At 45.3% G+C, this 16,546-nt stretch overlaps 1 protein-coding gene across 2 annotated transcripts in view; it reads left to right on the top strand.

Annotated features, from left to right (window-relative positions):
• The window catches only part of NADK (NAD kinase), a 49,406-nt gene that overhangs the window by 6,351 nt on the left and 26,509 nt on the right, over positions 1–16,546 (top strand). For both annotated transcript variants that reach the window (XM_081954981.1, XM_081954980.1), the window contains exon 2: positions 8,027–8,221. In XM_081954981.1, the coding sequence (XP_081811107.1) occupies positions 8,040–8,221 (182 nt within the window). In that variant the 5' untranslated portion in view covers positions 8,027–8,039. The remainder of the gene's footprint in view (positions 1–8,026; positions 8,222–16,546) is intronic.

The raw sequence follows: 16,546 nt of genomic DNA, 5'->3' as shown, positions 1-16,546 counted from the left end.
TCTCCAATTATCTCATCTTTTGCCTGCCCGAGAGAGGATAAAAATAGAACTGAATGGTATAGGGCTGTAGGTCTGCATGTTTGACAAATTGTATAAACCATGAATAAACCGCTTCATTTGCACACACACACACACACAAAGGGAGGGCTGTGGCGAGATCAAGGGCCCATTTGTTGTTCTTTGTCTGAATGTCTCTTTGTATGGGAGAATTCAAGCCATTTCTTAAAAGGTGTTTGTGAGGGTATTGTCCTGGCCCGTTGAGAATGGCATTAGTATGGCCGAAGCAATGTGTGTACTAACCAACTCGGGTTAAGCTGCCAAGCTTGTATAGCTAGTCCTCAACTTACAACAGTCCTTTTAGTGACCGTTCAAAGCAAGAGAAAAGGGACTCACAATCATTTTTCAGACTCACGACCATTGGCAGCCTTCCCCGTGATCGAAATTCAGGATGTTTAGCAACGGACTCATATTTATGACGGTTGCAGTGTTGTGCGTGCGTGTGTGTGTGTGTGTGTGTGTGACGTGATCCCCTTTTGCGACCTTCAGGCGAGCCAAGTCAACAAGGAAGCTGGATTCACAACAGCCCTGTTATTAATTTAACGACTTGCACTGATTCACTTAGCAAGAAAGGTTGTAAAAGGGGGCGGAACTTGCTTAAACAAACGTTTCACTTGGTGACCAAAATTTTGGGCTCAACTGTGGTCGTACGTCAAGAACTACCTATAAAGGTAAAGGTTGCCTTCGCACGTATGTGCTAGGCGTTCCCCACTCTAGCGGGCGCTGCTCATCTCCATTTCAAAGCCAAAGAGCCAGCGCTGTCCGAAGACGTCTCCGTGGTTATGTAGCCGGCATGACTCAACGCCGAAGGCGCACGGAACGCTGTTCCCTTCCCACCAAAGGTGGTTCCTATTTTTCTACTTGCATTTTTTGAACGTGCTTTCGAACTGCTAAGATTGGCAAAAGCTGGGACAAGCCACGGGAGCTCACTCCATTACGTGGCGCTAGGGATTCGAACTGTTGAACTGCCGACCTTTCTGATCGACAAGCTCAGCATCTTAGCCATTGAGCCACACCGTGTACCTATACTCGTTCCTAATTCTTGGCTTGTTATGAGAAGAGCCATATACGATTAAAACCATGGAGGCCATTCCTTAATTAATTTAGCCAGCTACTAATTAAGTAAGATAGCTGGAAACATCATCACACAAGTGAAGTTACGATAAGCTCAAATTTCCAATTATCTTTTGAGGTGAAAAGGAGAAGGGTTTTTGTCTCCTTTGAAACCTCGTCTGTATTAGATTCATACTTTTAATTTTTTTGTGAATCACCCTCTAAATTGGGTTTGGTATTTCGGGTTTTATTCCTGTAACTCGCCCTGAGTTGGCAGCCATATAAATTTCTTTTATAAATAAAATAAAAACAAACAATTCCTATATAGGCTGTAATTGCTACGTTGCAGAAAACTTTAACATTGGCCAATTCTCTTCCGCCTTTTTTGTGGCACGCAACACGGTGTTTCTGCTTTTTTACCGAAGTTGTTGTTCATTTTCCCCATCGCATAAACAAACACCGATCAAGAGAGCCAAGCGTCTAATTATACGGCATTTATTTTTTGGATTTGTTAATCTCCCCACTGTTAGCGTGTGATCTCTGCCAGTTGGGTAGATCAAATCTAAAGGATTTCCTGTTTTCCTAGCATTTATATTTTGAGAGACGCCTGCTTTAATAAGCGCCATTCAAAAAACTCACCGTCGGAAACTGCCCTTGGGATAGAATTCTTCCAAATTACAATACAATACAAATTGCTGGCATATTTAAGGAGAATCGGTGGACTTGTGGAACAGTGGTCTGTGTTGTGGCCCACCAGCAGAGATGGCAGCATAGTTGGACAGTGAGGAGGCTGGGATGGCACATGGGCCAGGAGTTAGACAGCAGTGAGGCAGAAGAACAGCTGGAGCCTGTTCCCAGTGTGCGCATGCGCAGAGCTGCCGGAAGACAAGAACAACTAAGAAAGCAGGATCGACTTGGGAGTAAAGCCACACCTTGGAGGTGATTGGCCCCTCCCATAGGAAACAAAAGAGGAGCGAAGGGGGAGGGGGCTTTTGCAGGAAACAATTCATTCCTTCGGTCGTGTCGAGAGTGGAAAGTTCTGTTTGTGACTATAAGAGACTCTGTGCCACGTGTTGCCTTGCCTTGCGTTTGGAAACTAGTTATCTGGCATCTCGCCAAGCGAGATAAGGTTCATGTGGATAAATATTCCTCTGAAAGACTGTTTGCCAAGCCTTGCTGACTGTGAATGAAAAGAATTAACAGTTGTGTAAATAAAAGAAGTTTTGCCGGGACCAAGACTCTGCTTCTTGCTTTTTAAGGAAGCCTGGGTCAAAACAGTCTGGTGCTGTACCATTGTTTTAATCTGTTAAAGAGTTTATCATCCTCTTTGTTTAACGACCCCGTAATCCCTTGTGGGGTGGAGCAACTGGGCAACTGAATGGAGCTAGCACAGTGTTTCCTGGCCGGATGCTCTACCTGTCGCCCTTGCAGAGTTTTTCTTCAGCAGATATATTCTCAGTGGGCCCAGAGAGAGAAATACCTGCCTCTACCTAGGATCGAACTGTAAAAGAGTTTATAAATATAGGTTTAACTTAACTTTTTACAACCTTTATGACCTCTATTTATTATCTAGTTAGTAGCAATTTCCTAAATCTTTGTTTACTCTGGGTTTGCCTATTATAAAGCTCCTTTTAAGCCATGATGTGATTTACTTAACTCTTAATCCGCGCACAAGGTACTTGAATTAAACCAAAGAACAGAAAGGAATGTTTGGTCTTTCGGCTTCTCAATTCAAAAAAGTTAGATTTCTGCCAACAAGCTAAAGAGCACATGACTATTCTAATAACCAGTGGTAGTTTTACTCATCTAGGAATTTGATACAGAATTGGCAAATACTGTCATAGGCAAATATGCATCTGTTCCCATGAACTAGGAACAAACAAAAGAACCGATAATTTTAAAAACTTTATCAATTGAAAAGGGTGGAGGACGAAAGAAAGTAAATATTGATATATATATATATATAGATTTGGTTGTCATTCTCTTTAAGGACATTTATGTATTCTACTATTGCGCAGTGAGATTTTACTTCCTCATAAGCTACGGGTCTCGACCCGGTTGGGAATTTTATGCTGCTTTTTGTAGACGTTCTTCCTCAAAGTCTTCGTAAGATTAAGGCCCCTTTTAAAGTGGGACACAGGTGAATCTGAGCCATTCAGGAAGGGAACCGGCAAGTCATTAAAACAATGCTCGTCTCCAGGTGTGTCAGAAAACTACATTTTGGGGGGGGGGGGAAACCACTCCACAAGTTGAAAAATCAGGCTTTTGATACCCTTTAATATTTTAATATTAAATAATATTTTAATTAAATAATACTTTAACGCACGCAGTGGCTCAGTGGCTAAGACGCTGAGCTTGTTGATCAGAAAGGTCGGCGGTTCGAATCCCCAGCGCCATGTAACGGAGTGAGCTCCCGTGACTTGTCCCAGCTTCTGCCGACCTAGCAGTTCGAAAGCAAGTTAAAAAAATGCAAGTAGAAAAATAGGCACCACCTTTGGTGGGAAGGGAACAGAGTTCCTTGCGGCTTCGGGAGTTGAGTCATGCTAGCCACATGACCACAGAGACATCTTCGGACAGCGCTGGCTCTTCGGCTTTGAAACGGAGATGAGCACCGCCCCCTAGAGTCGGGAATGACAATCACCTATGTGCAAGGGGGACTTTAACCTTTTTAATATTTTAATAATTCAGCCTTGCAGCCCCAAAACGTTCCGGACACTTACAACATCTTCAAAAAATTAATGAACGGTCACACAAGCCTAACATCTTAGGTTAGCTAATGTTGTCAATCCTCCCTGTTGCACACTTATGTTTGTGTGTCAGGCTTATCATTAATGGGGAGGATTGGAGGGGGTTTGATTAGCACCATGGGGAGGCCCAGCTGTTGGGGTTTACACACCCTGGTTTATTATGTCTTGGCCCAGTGAGTGAAGTCAGCCAAGTTGTGACTTATTCCCCAAGTCACAAATTAACCAGGTTGATGGCAAGACAAGAATTGGCCTTCGCTGTATATTTCCAAGCACTCGGTTTATAATGAATGGAGGGGGGGAAACCCCCCTGCTTATTTAATCCACGGGGTGGTAGCTCTTCAGGAAATGCCAGTGAAACATCTGTCTTGCAAGAAAGGTCGTAAGATGAGGCAAAACGCACTTAAATGTCTCGCTTAGCAAAAGGTTTTGGGCTCGGTTGTGATCTAGCAGTACTCAAATCCATTGTTATCTGGAAGGGAGTGGATGATGGGATGAGGGAACGGTGGGTGTCTTTTCCCATTCAACCTCACTCCAATTTCTCTCTTTTGGGTAGGGGAACTCCCCCCCCCCATGTATAAAGTTAGTATCTCTGTCTCTCTCGCACACATACTCACGTTATGCTCAATCAAAGCCAAATTTACTGCAATTTTTACTTTCACAATACCACTCAGTTTGGCGATCGCACTATGAAAAATTAAGAATTGCCCAAGAATCGGTGCCGTGGCTTGCCCATCGACATACGAAGCCCGGGATGGCGAACTTACGGCACTCTCCGCGGGCACGCCAGCTGTTGCCCCAGCCCAGCTGTGGCGTGCATGCGTGTGCACCTCCCGCCAGCCAGCTTGTCTTTGAGTATCTTCCGCACATGCATAGGGGCGGGTCACATGCGTGGCGGGGTGCTCGCATTGCATTTGGGGACCTCGAGGTCCCCTGCGTCCCGTTTTGGGCCTGAAAAGCCACCTGCACCAACCTAGAAGCCAAAAATGGGTGGGGTGGGGTGCATGCTACCGTATTTTTCGGAGTAGAAGGCTCAAAAAAGGCTGAAAATCTGGGTGCATCTTATACACCGGATACAGCATTTTTTGCCTTCTGAAGCCCCCCCCCCCTCTTTCGCCATGCATAGCCTTTAGGAGGCTTTCAGAGAGCTCCTGGGGGCTGGGGAGGGCAGAAATGAGCAAGCAACTGACCATTTCCCCCCCCCCCCAGCCCCCAGCAGCACTCTATAAGTCTCCATAAGGCTATTCATGCAATTTGTTTGACAAAAAAATGGGCCTGTTTTCACGAAAAAAGTGGGCTTTTTTGCTGGGTTCCCCCCCCCCCCCGGAGCACTCTGCAAGCCCCCCCAAGGCTATTCATGCCTTTTTTTGGGGGGGGAAACAGGCCCGTTTTCGTGAAAAACGGGCTGTTTTTGGGAGGTTTGCAGAGTGCAGAAACTTTTTTCCCCCTTTTGGAAAGCTCTTTAGCTAATTGATGAGAATTACATTGATCAAATGCTGTGCCAGCAGAAACACCTACCTATGTAGTGTATTTCTCTCTATCTCTTTCTATTTCTCTCTCTCTATCCCTCTACCTACCTACACTCTCTCTCTCTCTCTCCCTCCCTACCTACTGTATTTCTCTCTCTATTTCTCTCTCTCTCTCTCTCCCTTTATCTACCTACCTACCTACTCTCTCTCCCCCTACCTATCTACTGTATTTCTCTCTCTCTCTATTTCTCTCTCTCTATCCCTCTACCTACCAAACTACCTACTCTCTCTCTCTCTCCCTATCTACTGTATTTCTCTCTATCTCTTTCTAATTCTCTCTCTATCCCTCTACCTACCTACACACACTCTCTCTCCCTTTATCTATCTATCTACCTAACTATTCTCTCTCTCTCCCTACCTATCTACTGTATTTCTCTCTCTCTCTATTTCTCTCTCTCTATTCCTCTACCTACCAACCTACCTACTCTCTCTCTCTCGCCCTATCTACTGTATTTCTCTCTGTCTCTTTCTATTTCTGTCCCTCTACCTACCTACACACACTCTCTCTCTTTCTCCCTACCTACCTACTGTATTTCTCTCTCTTTCTCTCCCTGTCTATCCCTCCATCTACCTACCTATTTTTTTTTAAATTTGCCTCTTCAAAACCTTAGTGCGTCTTATACTCCGGTGCGTCTTATATTCTGAAAAATACAGTAACTTGAAGAGGGCTAGTAGGATGTTAGTGCAAGGTATGAATGAACTCTTAGCTTATTTTAAGAGGTCCTGAGATGGTCTCTTAATGCCTTGATGATACCAATAATCCTTATTTTTCAATCTTAAACCATGTTTCGGGGGGATAGAAAGCCCAGAGGAAAGACGTAGTAGGTTCAAAGATGCTATTAACTCTCAATGAATGCTGACTGAGGAATTCTGGGAGTGGAAGTCCACACAAATCTCAAAATAGCCAAGGATGAAAAACATGTCAATATACAGGTTGGTGCTTGTATCTGGTGGCTGATGAAGCAGAATGTCTGCAGCTCAGGATTGAAATGAGGGTCGGCGGTTTTCTTGCAGACGTTTCATTACCCAACTAGGTAACCTCATCAGGGCTCTTAGCTGCTAAGGTAACGCAACGTTTGCAAGAAAACAACCAAGCCTAGAAAGCACTAAGGGGGGGGGTCTTTATCCGGAGGCTGTTGAAACAAGAAATTAACTTTGGTCTTCGGCGTCTTGAAATCAAAATATTTCTTTCCGATTTTTCGGCATTCGTGCTTCCTTTTCTCCCCTTGTAACATTTTGTACACCAGCTAAATTGAGCAAATCATTCATAACATTACTTGCAACAAACAGTCATTTTTGTTGTCATCGAAGAATTAGGAAATTTGGGGAGATAGCAATGTCTTAAGATGAGAGGGTGGTTTCCCCCCCCTCAAAAAAAAAAGTCACCGTAGAGGGAGGGGAATTTCCAAATTCCTGATCTTTCAACCACTATTTAAAAAAAAACCTTCTGGCTCTGATGTATGTTTTTTTTTTTAAATCATCTGGTTTAAACGCAAGCACTGATTTATTGCAGCTGTGCCATGACGGTTTGAAACGAGGATGTCGCTAGCTAGGAAAGTCAAATTAGAAACACAGGTGGTCCTCGGCTTTATGACCACAATTGAGACCACAATTTCTGCTGTTAAGTGAGACGGTCGTTAAGGGAGCTTTGGCCCATTTTGACAACCTTTATCACTATAGTTCAGTGAATCTCTGCCATTGTTAGTCTTTAAGTGAATCCGGTTTTCCCCATTGACTTTTGTCAGAAGGCCACAAATAGAAGGGCACTGCAACCGTCATAAATGCGGGTCAGTTGCCAAGCTCCTGAATTTTGATCACTTGACCATCCTGTGTGAAAAATGGTCATAACTCCCTTTTTTCCCAGTGACGATGTAACTTCGGTCACTAAATGAACAGTTGTAAGTCAAGGACTACCTGTGCCATCATTGCGGTTTGATGCCATGACCTAGAGGTGGAGCTCTCTCCTCACAATCCTAGGGAGATCCTAGGGAGAGGCAGATATTTCTCTCTCTGGGCACAATGAGAAATATATCTGCTGAACAAAACTCCTCATTGGCAACATGAAAGGCATCTGGCCAGGAAACACTCAGCTCCGTTCGGTTGCCCAGATTCCACCTCGCAAGGGGTTACGGTGTCATTAAAAGGTGAAGGAGTGATTCACTTAAGAAACATGGCGAGGAAAGTCCTAAAATGGGGCAAAACCCACTTAACAAATTTCTTGCTTGACAACATATATGTAGGGCTCAGTGTTGGTCGTAACTCAAGGGCTCCCTGTATTGGACTTATTCTATTCAGAAGCTGCCCAGCAGAGTGGTGCAATAGCCTAGAGGTGGAATTCTTGCCTCACAATCAGGAGGCTGTGAGTTCAATCCTGAGTAGAGGCAGATATTTCTCTCACTCTGGGCACGATGAGAATATATCTGCTGAACAAAACTCCTCACTGGCGACAGAAAGGCATCCGGCCAGTAAACACCTAGCTCCATTCCTGCAAGGGTCTTTATGGGGTCGCTAAATGATGACGATACAAATACAATACCGAAATGCCCCCAGAAGCTTAAATTCTGAATTTGCTAAGACTTGAACCCAACAGGATAATTATGAATGTTAACTCTTTCCTTCCCCTCTTTTCCTCTCCCCATCAAGTTCCTTTCTCATCATGGAGTTGCAAGCAGACGCATTTGGCCCCGCCGGGGAAGATTTAAGCGCTGGCGCCATGTGCTACCAATGCCCCACCTGTCAAGCTGATGAGGAACGGAGCTGCGTGAATTCCATGCGAGGACGGACAAAGACTCGGAGTTTGTCTGCTTCTCCCGCCCTGGGCAGCACCAAAGAATTCAGGTACCGCATGATAGCATGATCCAAGGTTATGCAATCACGGATGGCTTTGAATGGTGATCTCGAGATAATCGCCTGACCTATGAATAATCTTTATGATTGCACTGGGCCCAGCGCAATTCTCCCTTCATAATTGTCCCCTGATTAATTGTACCATCCAGTCATTTAAAAACACACCGATAATGTCTCATCTAGTGCCTTAGGCCTCAGTGCTAAATAAACGCCTACGGGATTGCCTTCTAAACCGCACCGCATGTATATTAAAATTGAAAAGGTTTTCTAATCCTAAAGGTTCTCTCTCTCTCTCTCTCTCTCTCTCTCTCTCCCTCTCCCTCCCTCCCTCCCTCCATCTATCTATCTATCTGTCATCTCTATATATCTATCTCTATCTATATATCATTCTCTCTCTCCCTCCCTTCATCTATCTGTCATCTCTATATATCTATCTCTATCTATATATCATTCTCTCTCTCTCTCTCCCTCCCTCCATCTATCTGTCATCTCTATATATCTATCTCTATCTATATATCATTCTCTCTCTCTCTCTCCCTCCCTCCATCTATCTGTCATCTCTATATATATCTCTATCTATCATTATCTATCTATATCTATCTCTAGCTAGCTAGCTATCCTTCCCTCCCTCCCTCCCTCCCTCCCTCCATCCATCCATCCATCCATCCATCCATCCATCCATCTATCTATCATCTCTAGCTATCTATCTCTATCTCTACATCATTATCTCTCTATCTCTCTATCTATCTCACAAATTGATCGATTGGCTCCGTTCCGAATATTTCGTTCAATTTGTTAAGTGACATTTCTAGCCAGAGTTCTAAGCCAAAAAATTATAGTTTATCAGCATGCCAAGGGGCATTAAACCATCGTTTTACTGAAAGTCCTGGCTTATGTTGAAGCTGCTAATTTGAGTCCCCTGGCTTGGCTAAAACAGGCCACCATATTTGACTGAAGACTTAATTATTCTATAGAGAATCGGGGAAGATTGAAATGGGGGAGGGAGGGGGTAAACATGCCTGATTTCCCCCCCCCCTTTTTTTTTTTGGCTACAAAAGATATTTTCCCCATTGGAAGAGGTTTTCATTTCTCTCTCTGTCTCTGTCTGTCTGTCTGTCTGTCTGTCTGTCTGTCTGTCTCTCTCTCTCTCTCTCTCTCTCTCTCTCTCTCTCTCTCTCTCTCTCTCTCTCTCCCTTTCTGTCTCACTCTGTGTCTGTGTCTCTCTCCCTCCTTCTCTCTCTGTCTCTGTCTGTCTGTCTGTGTGCCTCCTGCCCACCCTCTCTCTGCCTCTCTCTCTCTGTCTGCCTGTGTGTGTGTGTCTCCCTCTCTTGCCATCCCTCCCTTCCTCTTTCTCTCTCTCTCCCTCTCTCTCTCTCTCTCTCTCTCTCTGTCACTCTCCACGTGTCACGTGTCTGTCTCTCTGTCTCTCTCTCTCTGTCTCTCTCTCACTCTCTCTCTCTCAAGTAATTTGTTTCAAATGTGTCTTCACAGAGATTTGATGTGTTGAGAATCCCCTAGCTGTGCAAATCTCCCAGGCATTTGATTGTGCTGCTCACTGTTGCACTCAGGAATAAGCAAAGGGCATTATGGCTAAATCCATCAAGGATAAACCCTCTTCCCAGCCCTTCTGCTTCTCCGTTTTCTCTATTGCAAGGGGAAAAACTGCTGAATATTTGGGAAAAAAAGACCCCACAAAACTGTTTTCTCTGCCCAGATTCTGCATTAACCTCCATGAGGTTCCAAAGAAATACTGCATGCATGCTCAGGGTTGCTGTTCTCACCCAGCTCCCCAAACACAACAAACCCTCTGTAACTGAAGCAATGATGTCTTTGTTAGGAGTGCTGGCAGCCCCGTTAAAAAGGTTTCTCTCTCACCGCAGGCTAAGACGTCTGTCCGGCAGGGAGATGAATAATTGTCTGCCACATCTATTCATCTCCGCCCCCTGCCTTTGATCCCCAGAGCTAGGGTGGGGCTTTGCTAGCAACGGTGGCTCTTCCGTCCTGAGGACTGGCCCATAGATTTCCACTGTTCTCCTCTCCTCTGCCACATCTATTCATCTCCGCCCCCTGCCTTTGATCCCCAGAGCTAGGGTGGGGCTTTGCTAGCAACGGTGGCTCTTCCGTCCTGAGGACCGGCCCATAGATTTCCACTGCTCTCCTCTCCTGTTCCTTTTGCACATCCATGCGTCAGGCACTGGACCCAGCTGTCCCTCCTCTTCCTCATCAGCCACCTCCAGACCTAGAGGCTGTTGACCCCCTATCGGAGAGCTGATGGATGGCCCAGGCTCCACCTCTTGCCTCTCTCTCTCTCCAACAGCTCCATTCCCTCTTCCCGTTCAGAGCTCTCATGTTGCCTTGAGGCTGACTGTGACTCCCGAGCCCCCTCCTCTGATTTGGCTGCTGGAATGTGGCCACAACCATTGCCATATTCTTTATATACAGTAGCAGTATAACAGAATCGGAAGGGACCTTAGAGGTCTTCTAGTCCAACCCCCTGTCCAAACAGAAGAGCCTATACTATTCCGGACAAACGGCTGACCCATCTCTGCAAATAAGTTCACATGTTCTGCTCAGCCTCCAGTGGCTTAAATTGGGTTTGCGTCGAAGCCGTCAGATGTCGGACAATCTGAACTGTAAATCTCGGTCTGTAAACCAACAGTGAGGTTCTGACAACAGGCCAGGATGAAGCATCAGCACGGCTGGTGAAATCCATCCATCGGGTGGGGAGGAAGAAAGCAATGTCCCTTTGCTTAATGCGCGTTCTAATATACAGCTCCATGAAGCTCCAGTGGTTGAAGTGAAGAGGAATCTAAAGAGCTTCTTGATGCGGGTGAAAGAGGAGAGTGCAAAAGCTGGCTTGAAAATCAGCATTAGGAAAACTAAGATCATGGCATCCGGCCCTCTCAATTCCTGGCAAATAGATTGGGAAGAAATGGAGGTAAGGGACGGATTTTATTTTCCTGGGCTCCAAGATCACCGCAGATGGGGACGGCAGCCAAGAAATTAAAAGATGCTTTCTCCTGGGGAGGAAAGCGATAGCAAATCTAGATGGCCTACTAAAAAGCAGAGACATCCCCCTGCCAACATAAGTGCATTTAGCCAAGGCTGTGGTTTTCCCAGTTGCAATGGATGGCTGTGAAAGTTGGACCACAAGGAAGGCTGAGCGCCAAAGAATGGAGGCCTTTGAACTCTGGTGCTGGAGAAGAAGACTCCTGCATTGAGTCCCTTGGACTGCAAGGCCATCCAACCGGTCAGTCCTAGAGGAGGTCAACCCTGGCTGCTCTTTAGAAGGCCAGATCCTGAAGAGGGAACTCAAAGACTTTGGCCACCTGATGAGAAGGAAGAAGGACTCCCTGGAGAAGAGCCTCATGCTGGGAACGATGGAGGGCAAGAGAAGAAGGGGATGACAGAGAAGGAGGTGGCTGGATGGAGTCACCGAAGCAGCCGGCGTGAGCTTCAATGGACTCCAGAGGATGGTACAGGACAGGAAGGCCTGGAGGAATGTGGTCCATGGGGTTGCGATGAGTCAGACATGACAACAACAACGAAGATATACAGCTCTTCCCCAAACTTTGAAATCATTCGTTGCATCCCGCAAGGAGGTTTGTTTTTTTCCATGCAAGAAAAAAGTCCCGTTTTCAGTATTTATTTCCTCTTGGTTTTGTTTCTTGGTCACTTTGCAAACATTGAGTAAGGTGGGAAGGTCTGAGCTACGTATTTGTGAAAGACCTGGTAGAAATAGAGAGGCGGATGTAGATAGGTGGAGCCATTAACTCTTAACATCATCGTCGTGTTACTCAAGGGGAAAATCCCCGGGAAGTGATTGGAATCATCGTGACGTGGTTCTTTTTCGCTGCTTAAAGAAGATCTTCATCCTATATATACGATAGCAAAGCTAAGACACTGAGCTTGTCGATTCGGCGGTTCGAATCCCTAGCACCACGTAACGGAGTGAGCTCCCGTGACTTGTCCCAGCTTCTGCCAACCTAGCAGTTTGAAAGCACGTAAAAAATGCAAGGAGAAAAATAGGGACCACCTTTGGTGGGAAGGGAACAACGTTTCGTGCGCCTTCGGGCGTTGAGTCATGCCGGCCACATGACCACAGAGACGTCTTTGGATAGCGCTGGCTCTTCGGCTTTGAAACGGAGATGAGCACCGCCCCCTAGAGTCGGGAACGACTAGCACATACGTGCAAGGGGAACTTTTACCTTTACCTATGGAATCTCAGCATGAAAGCTTTTTGCTGGAGCCACAAAACTGTTTTTAAAGCAGCCTTCGAAATAATCTGGGCAGAATTACTCAGTAGCGGGGGGTATTGCTCTTTTTTTTAAAAATGGGTAAGGCACTAGGTTAGAAACCTGGTCACCGTGAGTTCTAGTCTCTCCTTAGCCGTGAAAATCAGCTGGGTGACTTTGGGCTAATCACACACATACACACACAGCCCAGCTCATCTCCCAGGGTTGTTGTGGAGAAAATAGAAGGAAGAAGGTGTGTGGGAGATGTTCCCCATCCTGAGTTATTTGTAAAAATAATGAAGGCAGGATAAGAATAGAAGAGAGAAGAGAAGAGACGAGAGAATGGAATGGAATGGAATAGAGAAGGGAAGGGAAGAGAAGAGAAGAGAAAAGAAGATGAGAATAGAATAGAGAATGAAAGGGAAGGGAAGAGAATAGAGAAGGGAAGGGAAGGGAAGAGAAGAGAATAGAGAATGGAATGGAATGGAATAGAGAAGGGAAGGGAAGAGAAAAGAAGAGAATAGAATAGAGAATGAAAGAGAAGGAAAAAATAGAGAAGGGAAGAGAATAGAGAAGGGAAGGGAAGAGAATAGAGAATGGAATAGAATAGAATGGAATGGAATAGAGAATAGAATAGAATACAGAAGGGAATGGAATAGAGAATAGAATAGAATAGAATAGAATGCAGAAGGGAAGGGAAGGGAATAGAGAATGGAACGGAATAGAGAATGGAATGGAATAGAGAATAGAATAGAATACAGAAGGGAAGGGAAGGGAATAGAGAATGGAACGGAATAGAATGGAATGGAATAGAGAATAGAATAGAATACAGAAGGGAAGTGAAGAGAATAGAGAATGGAATGGAATAGAATGGAATGGAATAGAGAATAGAATAGAATAGAATACAGAAGGGAAGGGAAGAGAGAATGGAATAGAATAGAACGGAATGGAATAAGTAGAATAGAATACAGAACAGAATAGAGAATGGAATGGAATAGAATAGAGAATAGAATAAGAATTAGAATTGGAGTAATAGAGCAGAACAGAAGGAACAGAACAGAATACATAAAGTAAAATAATAGATCCTGTTTTACCAGGCTGACAGCAGAGAAAGGAATTCCCTTCACAAAATGAAAGGAACATATGAACAAAGGGGTTTTAGGAGGAACCTTGAAGATCATCTAGTCCACCTCCTTGCATTATTGACTTTGAACAGAGCAATTCAAAATATTGATTTTTTATTTTTTTTTGGCTTTGATCCTCAGCCCGGAAAGCAGCTTATAAATCCGAACTTTGGGCTCTCAGACCACAGGAACGTAAACCTTATTTTCTGAGATATAATAAAGGAGGCAGTGTTGTTGACTTCAAAGGTGCGAGAGAAAAGAACAAGACATCTGTTGTCCGACTCTGACCTTGGCCGCAAATACACGGCACGTCCGGGTGGGATCAAGAGAAATCAAGAGCAGAGCAAGTGCTGGCATGAGTTGGGAGAAGATTTGATAAGACCACCTGCCTGAAAAGCTCTCCCTGCCTAAAATGCCAGGTTCTGCAGAGCAAAATTTCTAAAAACCAACATAAACTTACAATACAATACAGTACAATAGTAGAGTTGGAAGGGACCTTGGAGGTCTTCTAGTCCAACCCCCTGCCTAGGCAGGAAACCCTATACCATTTCAGACAAAGGGTTATCCAACATCTTAAAAACTTCCAGTGTTGGAGCATTCACGACTTCTGGTGGCAAGTTGTTCCACTGCTTAATTGTTCTCACTGTCAGGAAATTTCTCCTTAGTTTTAAGTTGCTTCTCTCCTTGATTAATTTCCACCCATTGCTTCTTGTTCTGCCCTCAGGTGCCTTGGAGAATAGCTTGACTCCCTCTTCTTTGTGGCAACCCCTGAGATATTGGAAGACTGCTATCATGTCTCCCCTGGTCCTTCTTTCTCTTAAGCTAAACATATCCAGTTCCTGCAACCGTTCTTCATATGTTTTAGCCTCCAGTCCCCTAATCCTCTTTGTTGTTCTTCTCTGCACTCTTTCTAGAATCTCCACATCTTTTCTACATCGTGGCGACCAGAACTGAATGCCGTATTCCAAGTGTGGCTTTACCAAGGCCTTATAAAGTGGCATTAACCCTTCACGTGATCTTGATTCTATCCCTCTGTTGATGCAGCCTAGAACTGTGTTGGCTTTTTGGGCAGCTGCTGCCCACGGCTGGCTCCTATTTAAATGGTTGTCCACTAGGACTCCAAGATCCCTTCTCACAGTTACTACTACTGAGCAAGGTAGTAACTCCCTTTATTCTGAGCAAGGTAGTAAACTACCTTTATTCCCAGTGTATCTGGACACCCCTTTAATGATTTATTGTTATTGATTTTTAAACACACACACCCCCCCCCCATTTCTATAGCTGCCCATCTCTCACGGTGACGCGGGGCAGCGTACACAATAGAACAATCCGAACGGATAAAAACTAATAATAACCAAAATAAATGTAAAAGATTTTTTTAAATGTCCAAAAAGAAAAATAGGGAAAAAAAATCCCATTCAGAGACCATCCAGGTAGTTCTCGACTTAGGACCGTGAAGGAGCCCAACAGTTCTGCTGACATTTGTTAAGAAAGTTTTGCCCCCTTTTTTTGCCCCTGTCTTGCCCCAGTCATTAAGCGAACCACTGCAGCTGTTAAAGGCAGTCGCATGGCGGTTGAGTGAATCCGACTTCCCCATTAACTGGTGAAGGAGGTCGCAGACATCGTAAAAATGAATCAGTTGGCAAGCCGCTGAATTTTGATCACGTAACTCTTAAGGGTGCTGCAGCAATCGTGTCAAAATGGCCCTGTCACTTTTTTCCCCATACTGTCGTAACTTCGAACAGTCACTAAATGAACTGTTGTAAATCGAGGACTACCTGTAGTCCAATTAACCATCATTAGCAGGCTCCAGGTCCCAGACCAGTTGTCAAAAGCATGTTTTAAAGGCTAAAAGGGTTACTGATGAAGAAGAAGAGGAACTACTGAGTCCAGTGCCTGATGTGTGGCTATGGAGAAAGCAGAGGAGAGGAGAACAATGGAAATCTATGGGCCGGTCCTTGGGACGGCAGAGCCACCACTGCTAGCGAAGCCCCACCGTAGCTCTGGGGATCAAAGGCAGGGGGGCGGAGATGAATAGATGTGGCAGACAACTATTCATCGGACAGTCGGATGGTCTTGTTGGCCTGCGGTGAAACATTTTGCAGGGACTGCCGGCGCTCCTAATTATAGGAATCTTTTGAGTTCATTTCAGAGGGTTTGTCGTGTTTGGGGAGCTGGGTCAGAATACCAGGCTGCAACCAGCCACACAAACAAGCGAAGCCCCATCAGTGGGATGCAGGCAGTACCCAAAACACACACACACCTCCAGTCCCTGGAAAAACCTCCCTTCACGGAACCGATCCCTGGTGCCCAAAACATTGGGGGCCACTACCCTAGTCGACGGGATCCGTAACATGCCGCCTCTGCCAGATCTGGTGGGATTGGGTTGGTGTAACTGGGGAGAGGCAGTCCCCCAAATACCCTGGCTGTCAGGCCTGCAGCCATCTTTTCTTTTGCCATCTTTGCCCTGCCACATTTTCTGTTATTCTACTATGCATTTTCTATGGTGGGAACATGGGAGGGGGGGGAAATTGTACGGAGTTAGATGATATGTAGCCATAACAACATTCTTTCTAGAAAACCAAGGTCATCCTTTGTCTTTGCAGCTCTGCACCTGACCGGAACGGGTCGGGTGAAAGCTACCAGCGTGGCCGTGGGAGATTGGACCATGGGATGGACTTGTGGGTGTGGGGGCAAGATCTTGAACTTTCAACCGGGTGGGGAAAACCAGGAAGCTTTCAGATTCGGGGTTTCCCAGATGTGCCAACATGGCTCTCTTAATCAATTGGAACTTTGAGGAAGGCTTTTTCCCGGACTCTGATTTAATTTGGGGGGCTATTTGGAAACCTGACACCGGCCCCATGTCATGTAAGGCTTTAAAAAGCCGTAACCAGCACCTTCAGGTGGGACCCGGAAACAAACTGGCAACCGGTACAGCTGACAGAGTTCTTTATCAT

The sequence above is a fragment of the Natrix helvetica genome (assembly GCF_964273705.1).
Source record: "Natrix helvetica genome assembly, chromosome: 5".
Classification (NCBI taxonomy): Eukaryota; Metazoa; Chordata; class Lepidosauria; order Squamata; family Natricidae; genus Natrix; species Natrix helvetica.
The sequence above is the reverse complement of the archived record's forward strand: the minus strand, read 5'-3'. Positions and strand labels throughout refer to the sequence as shown.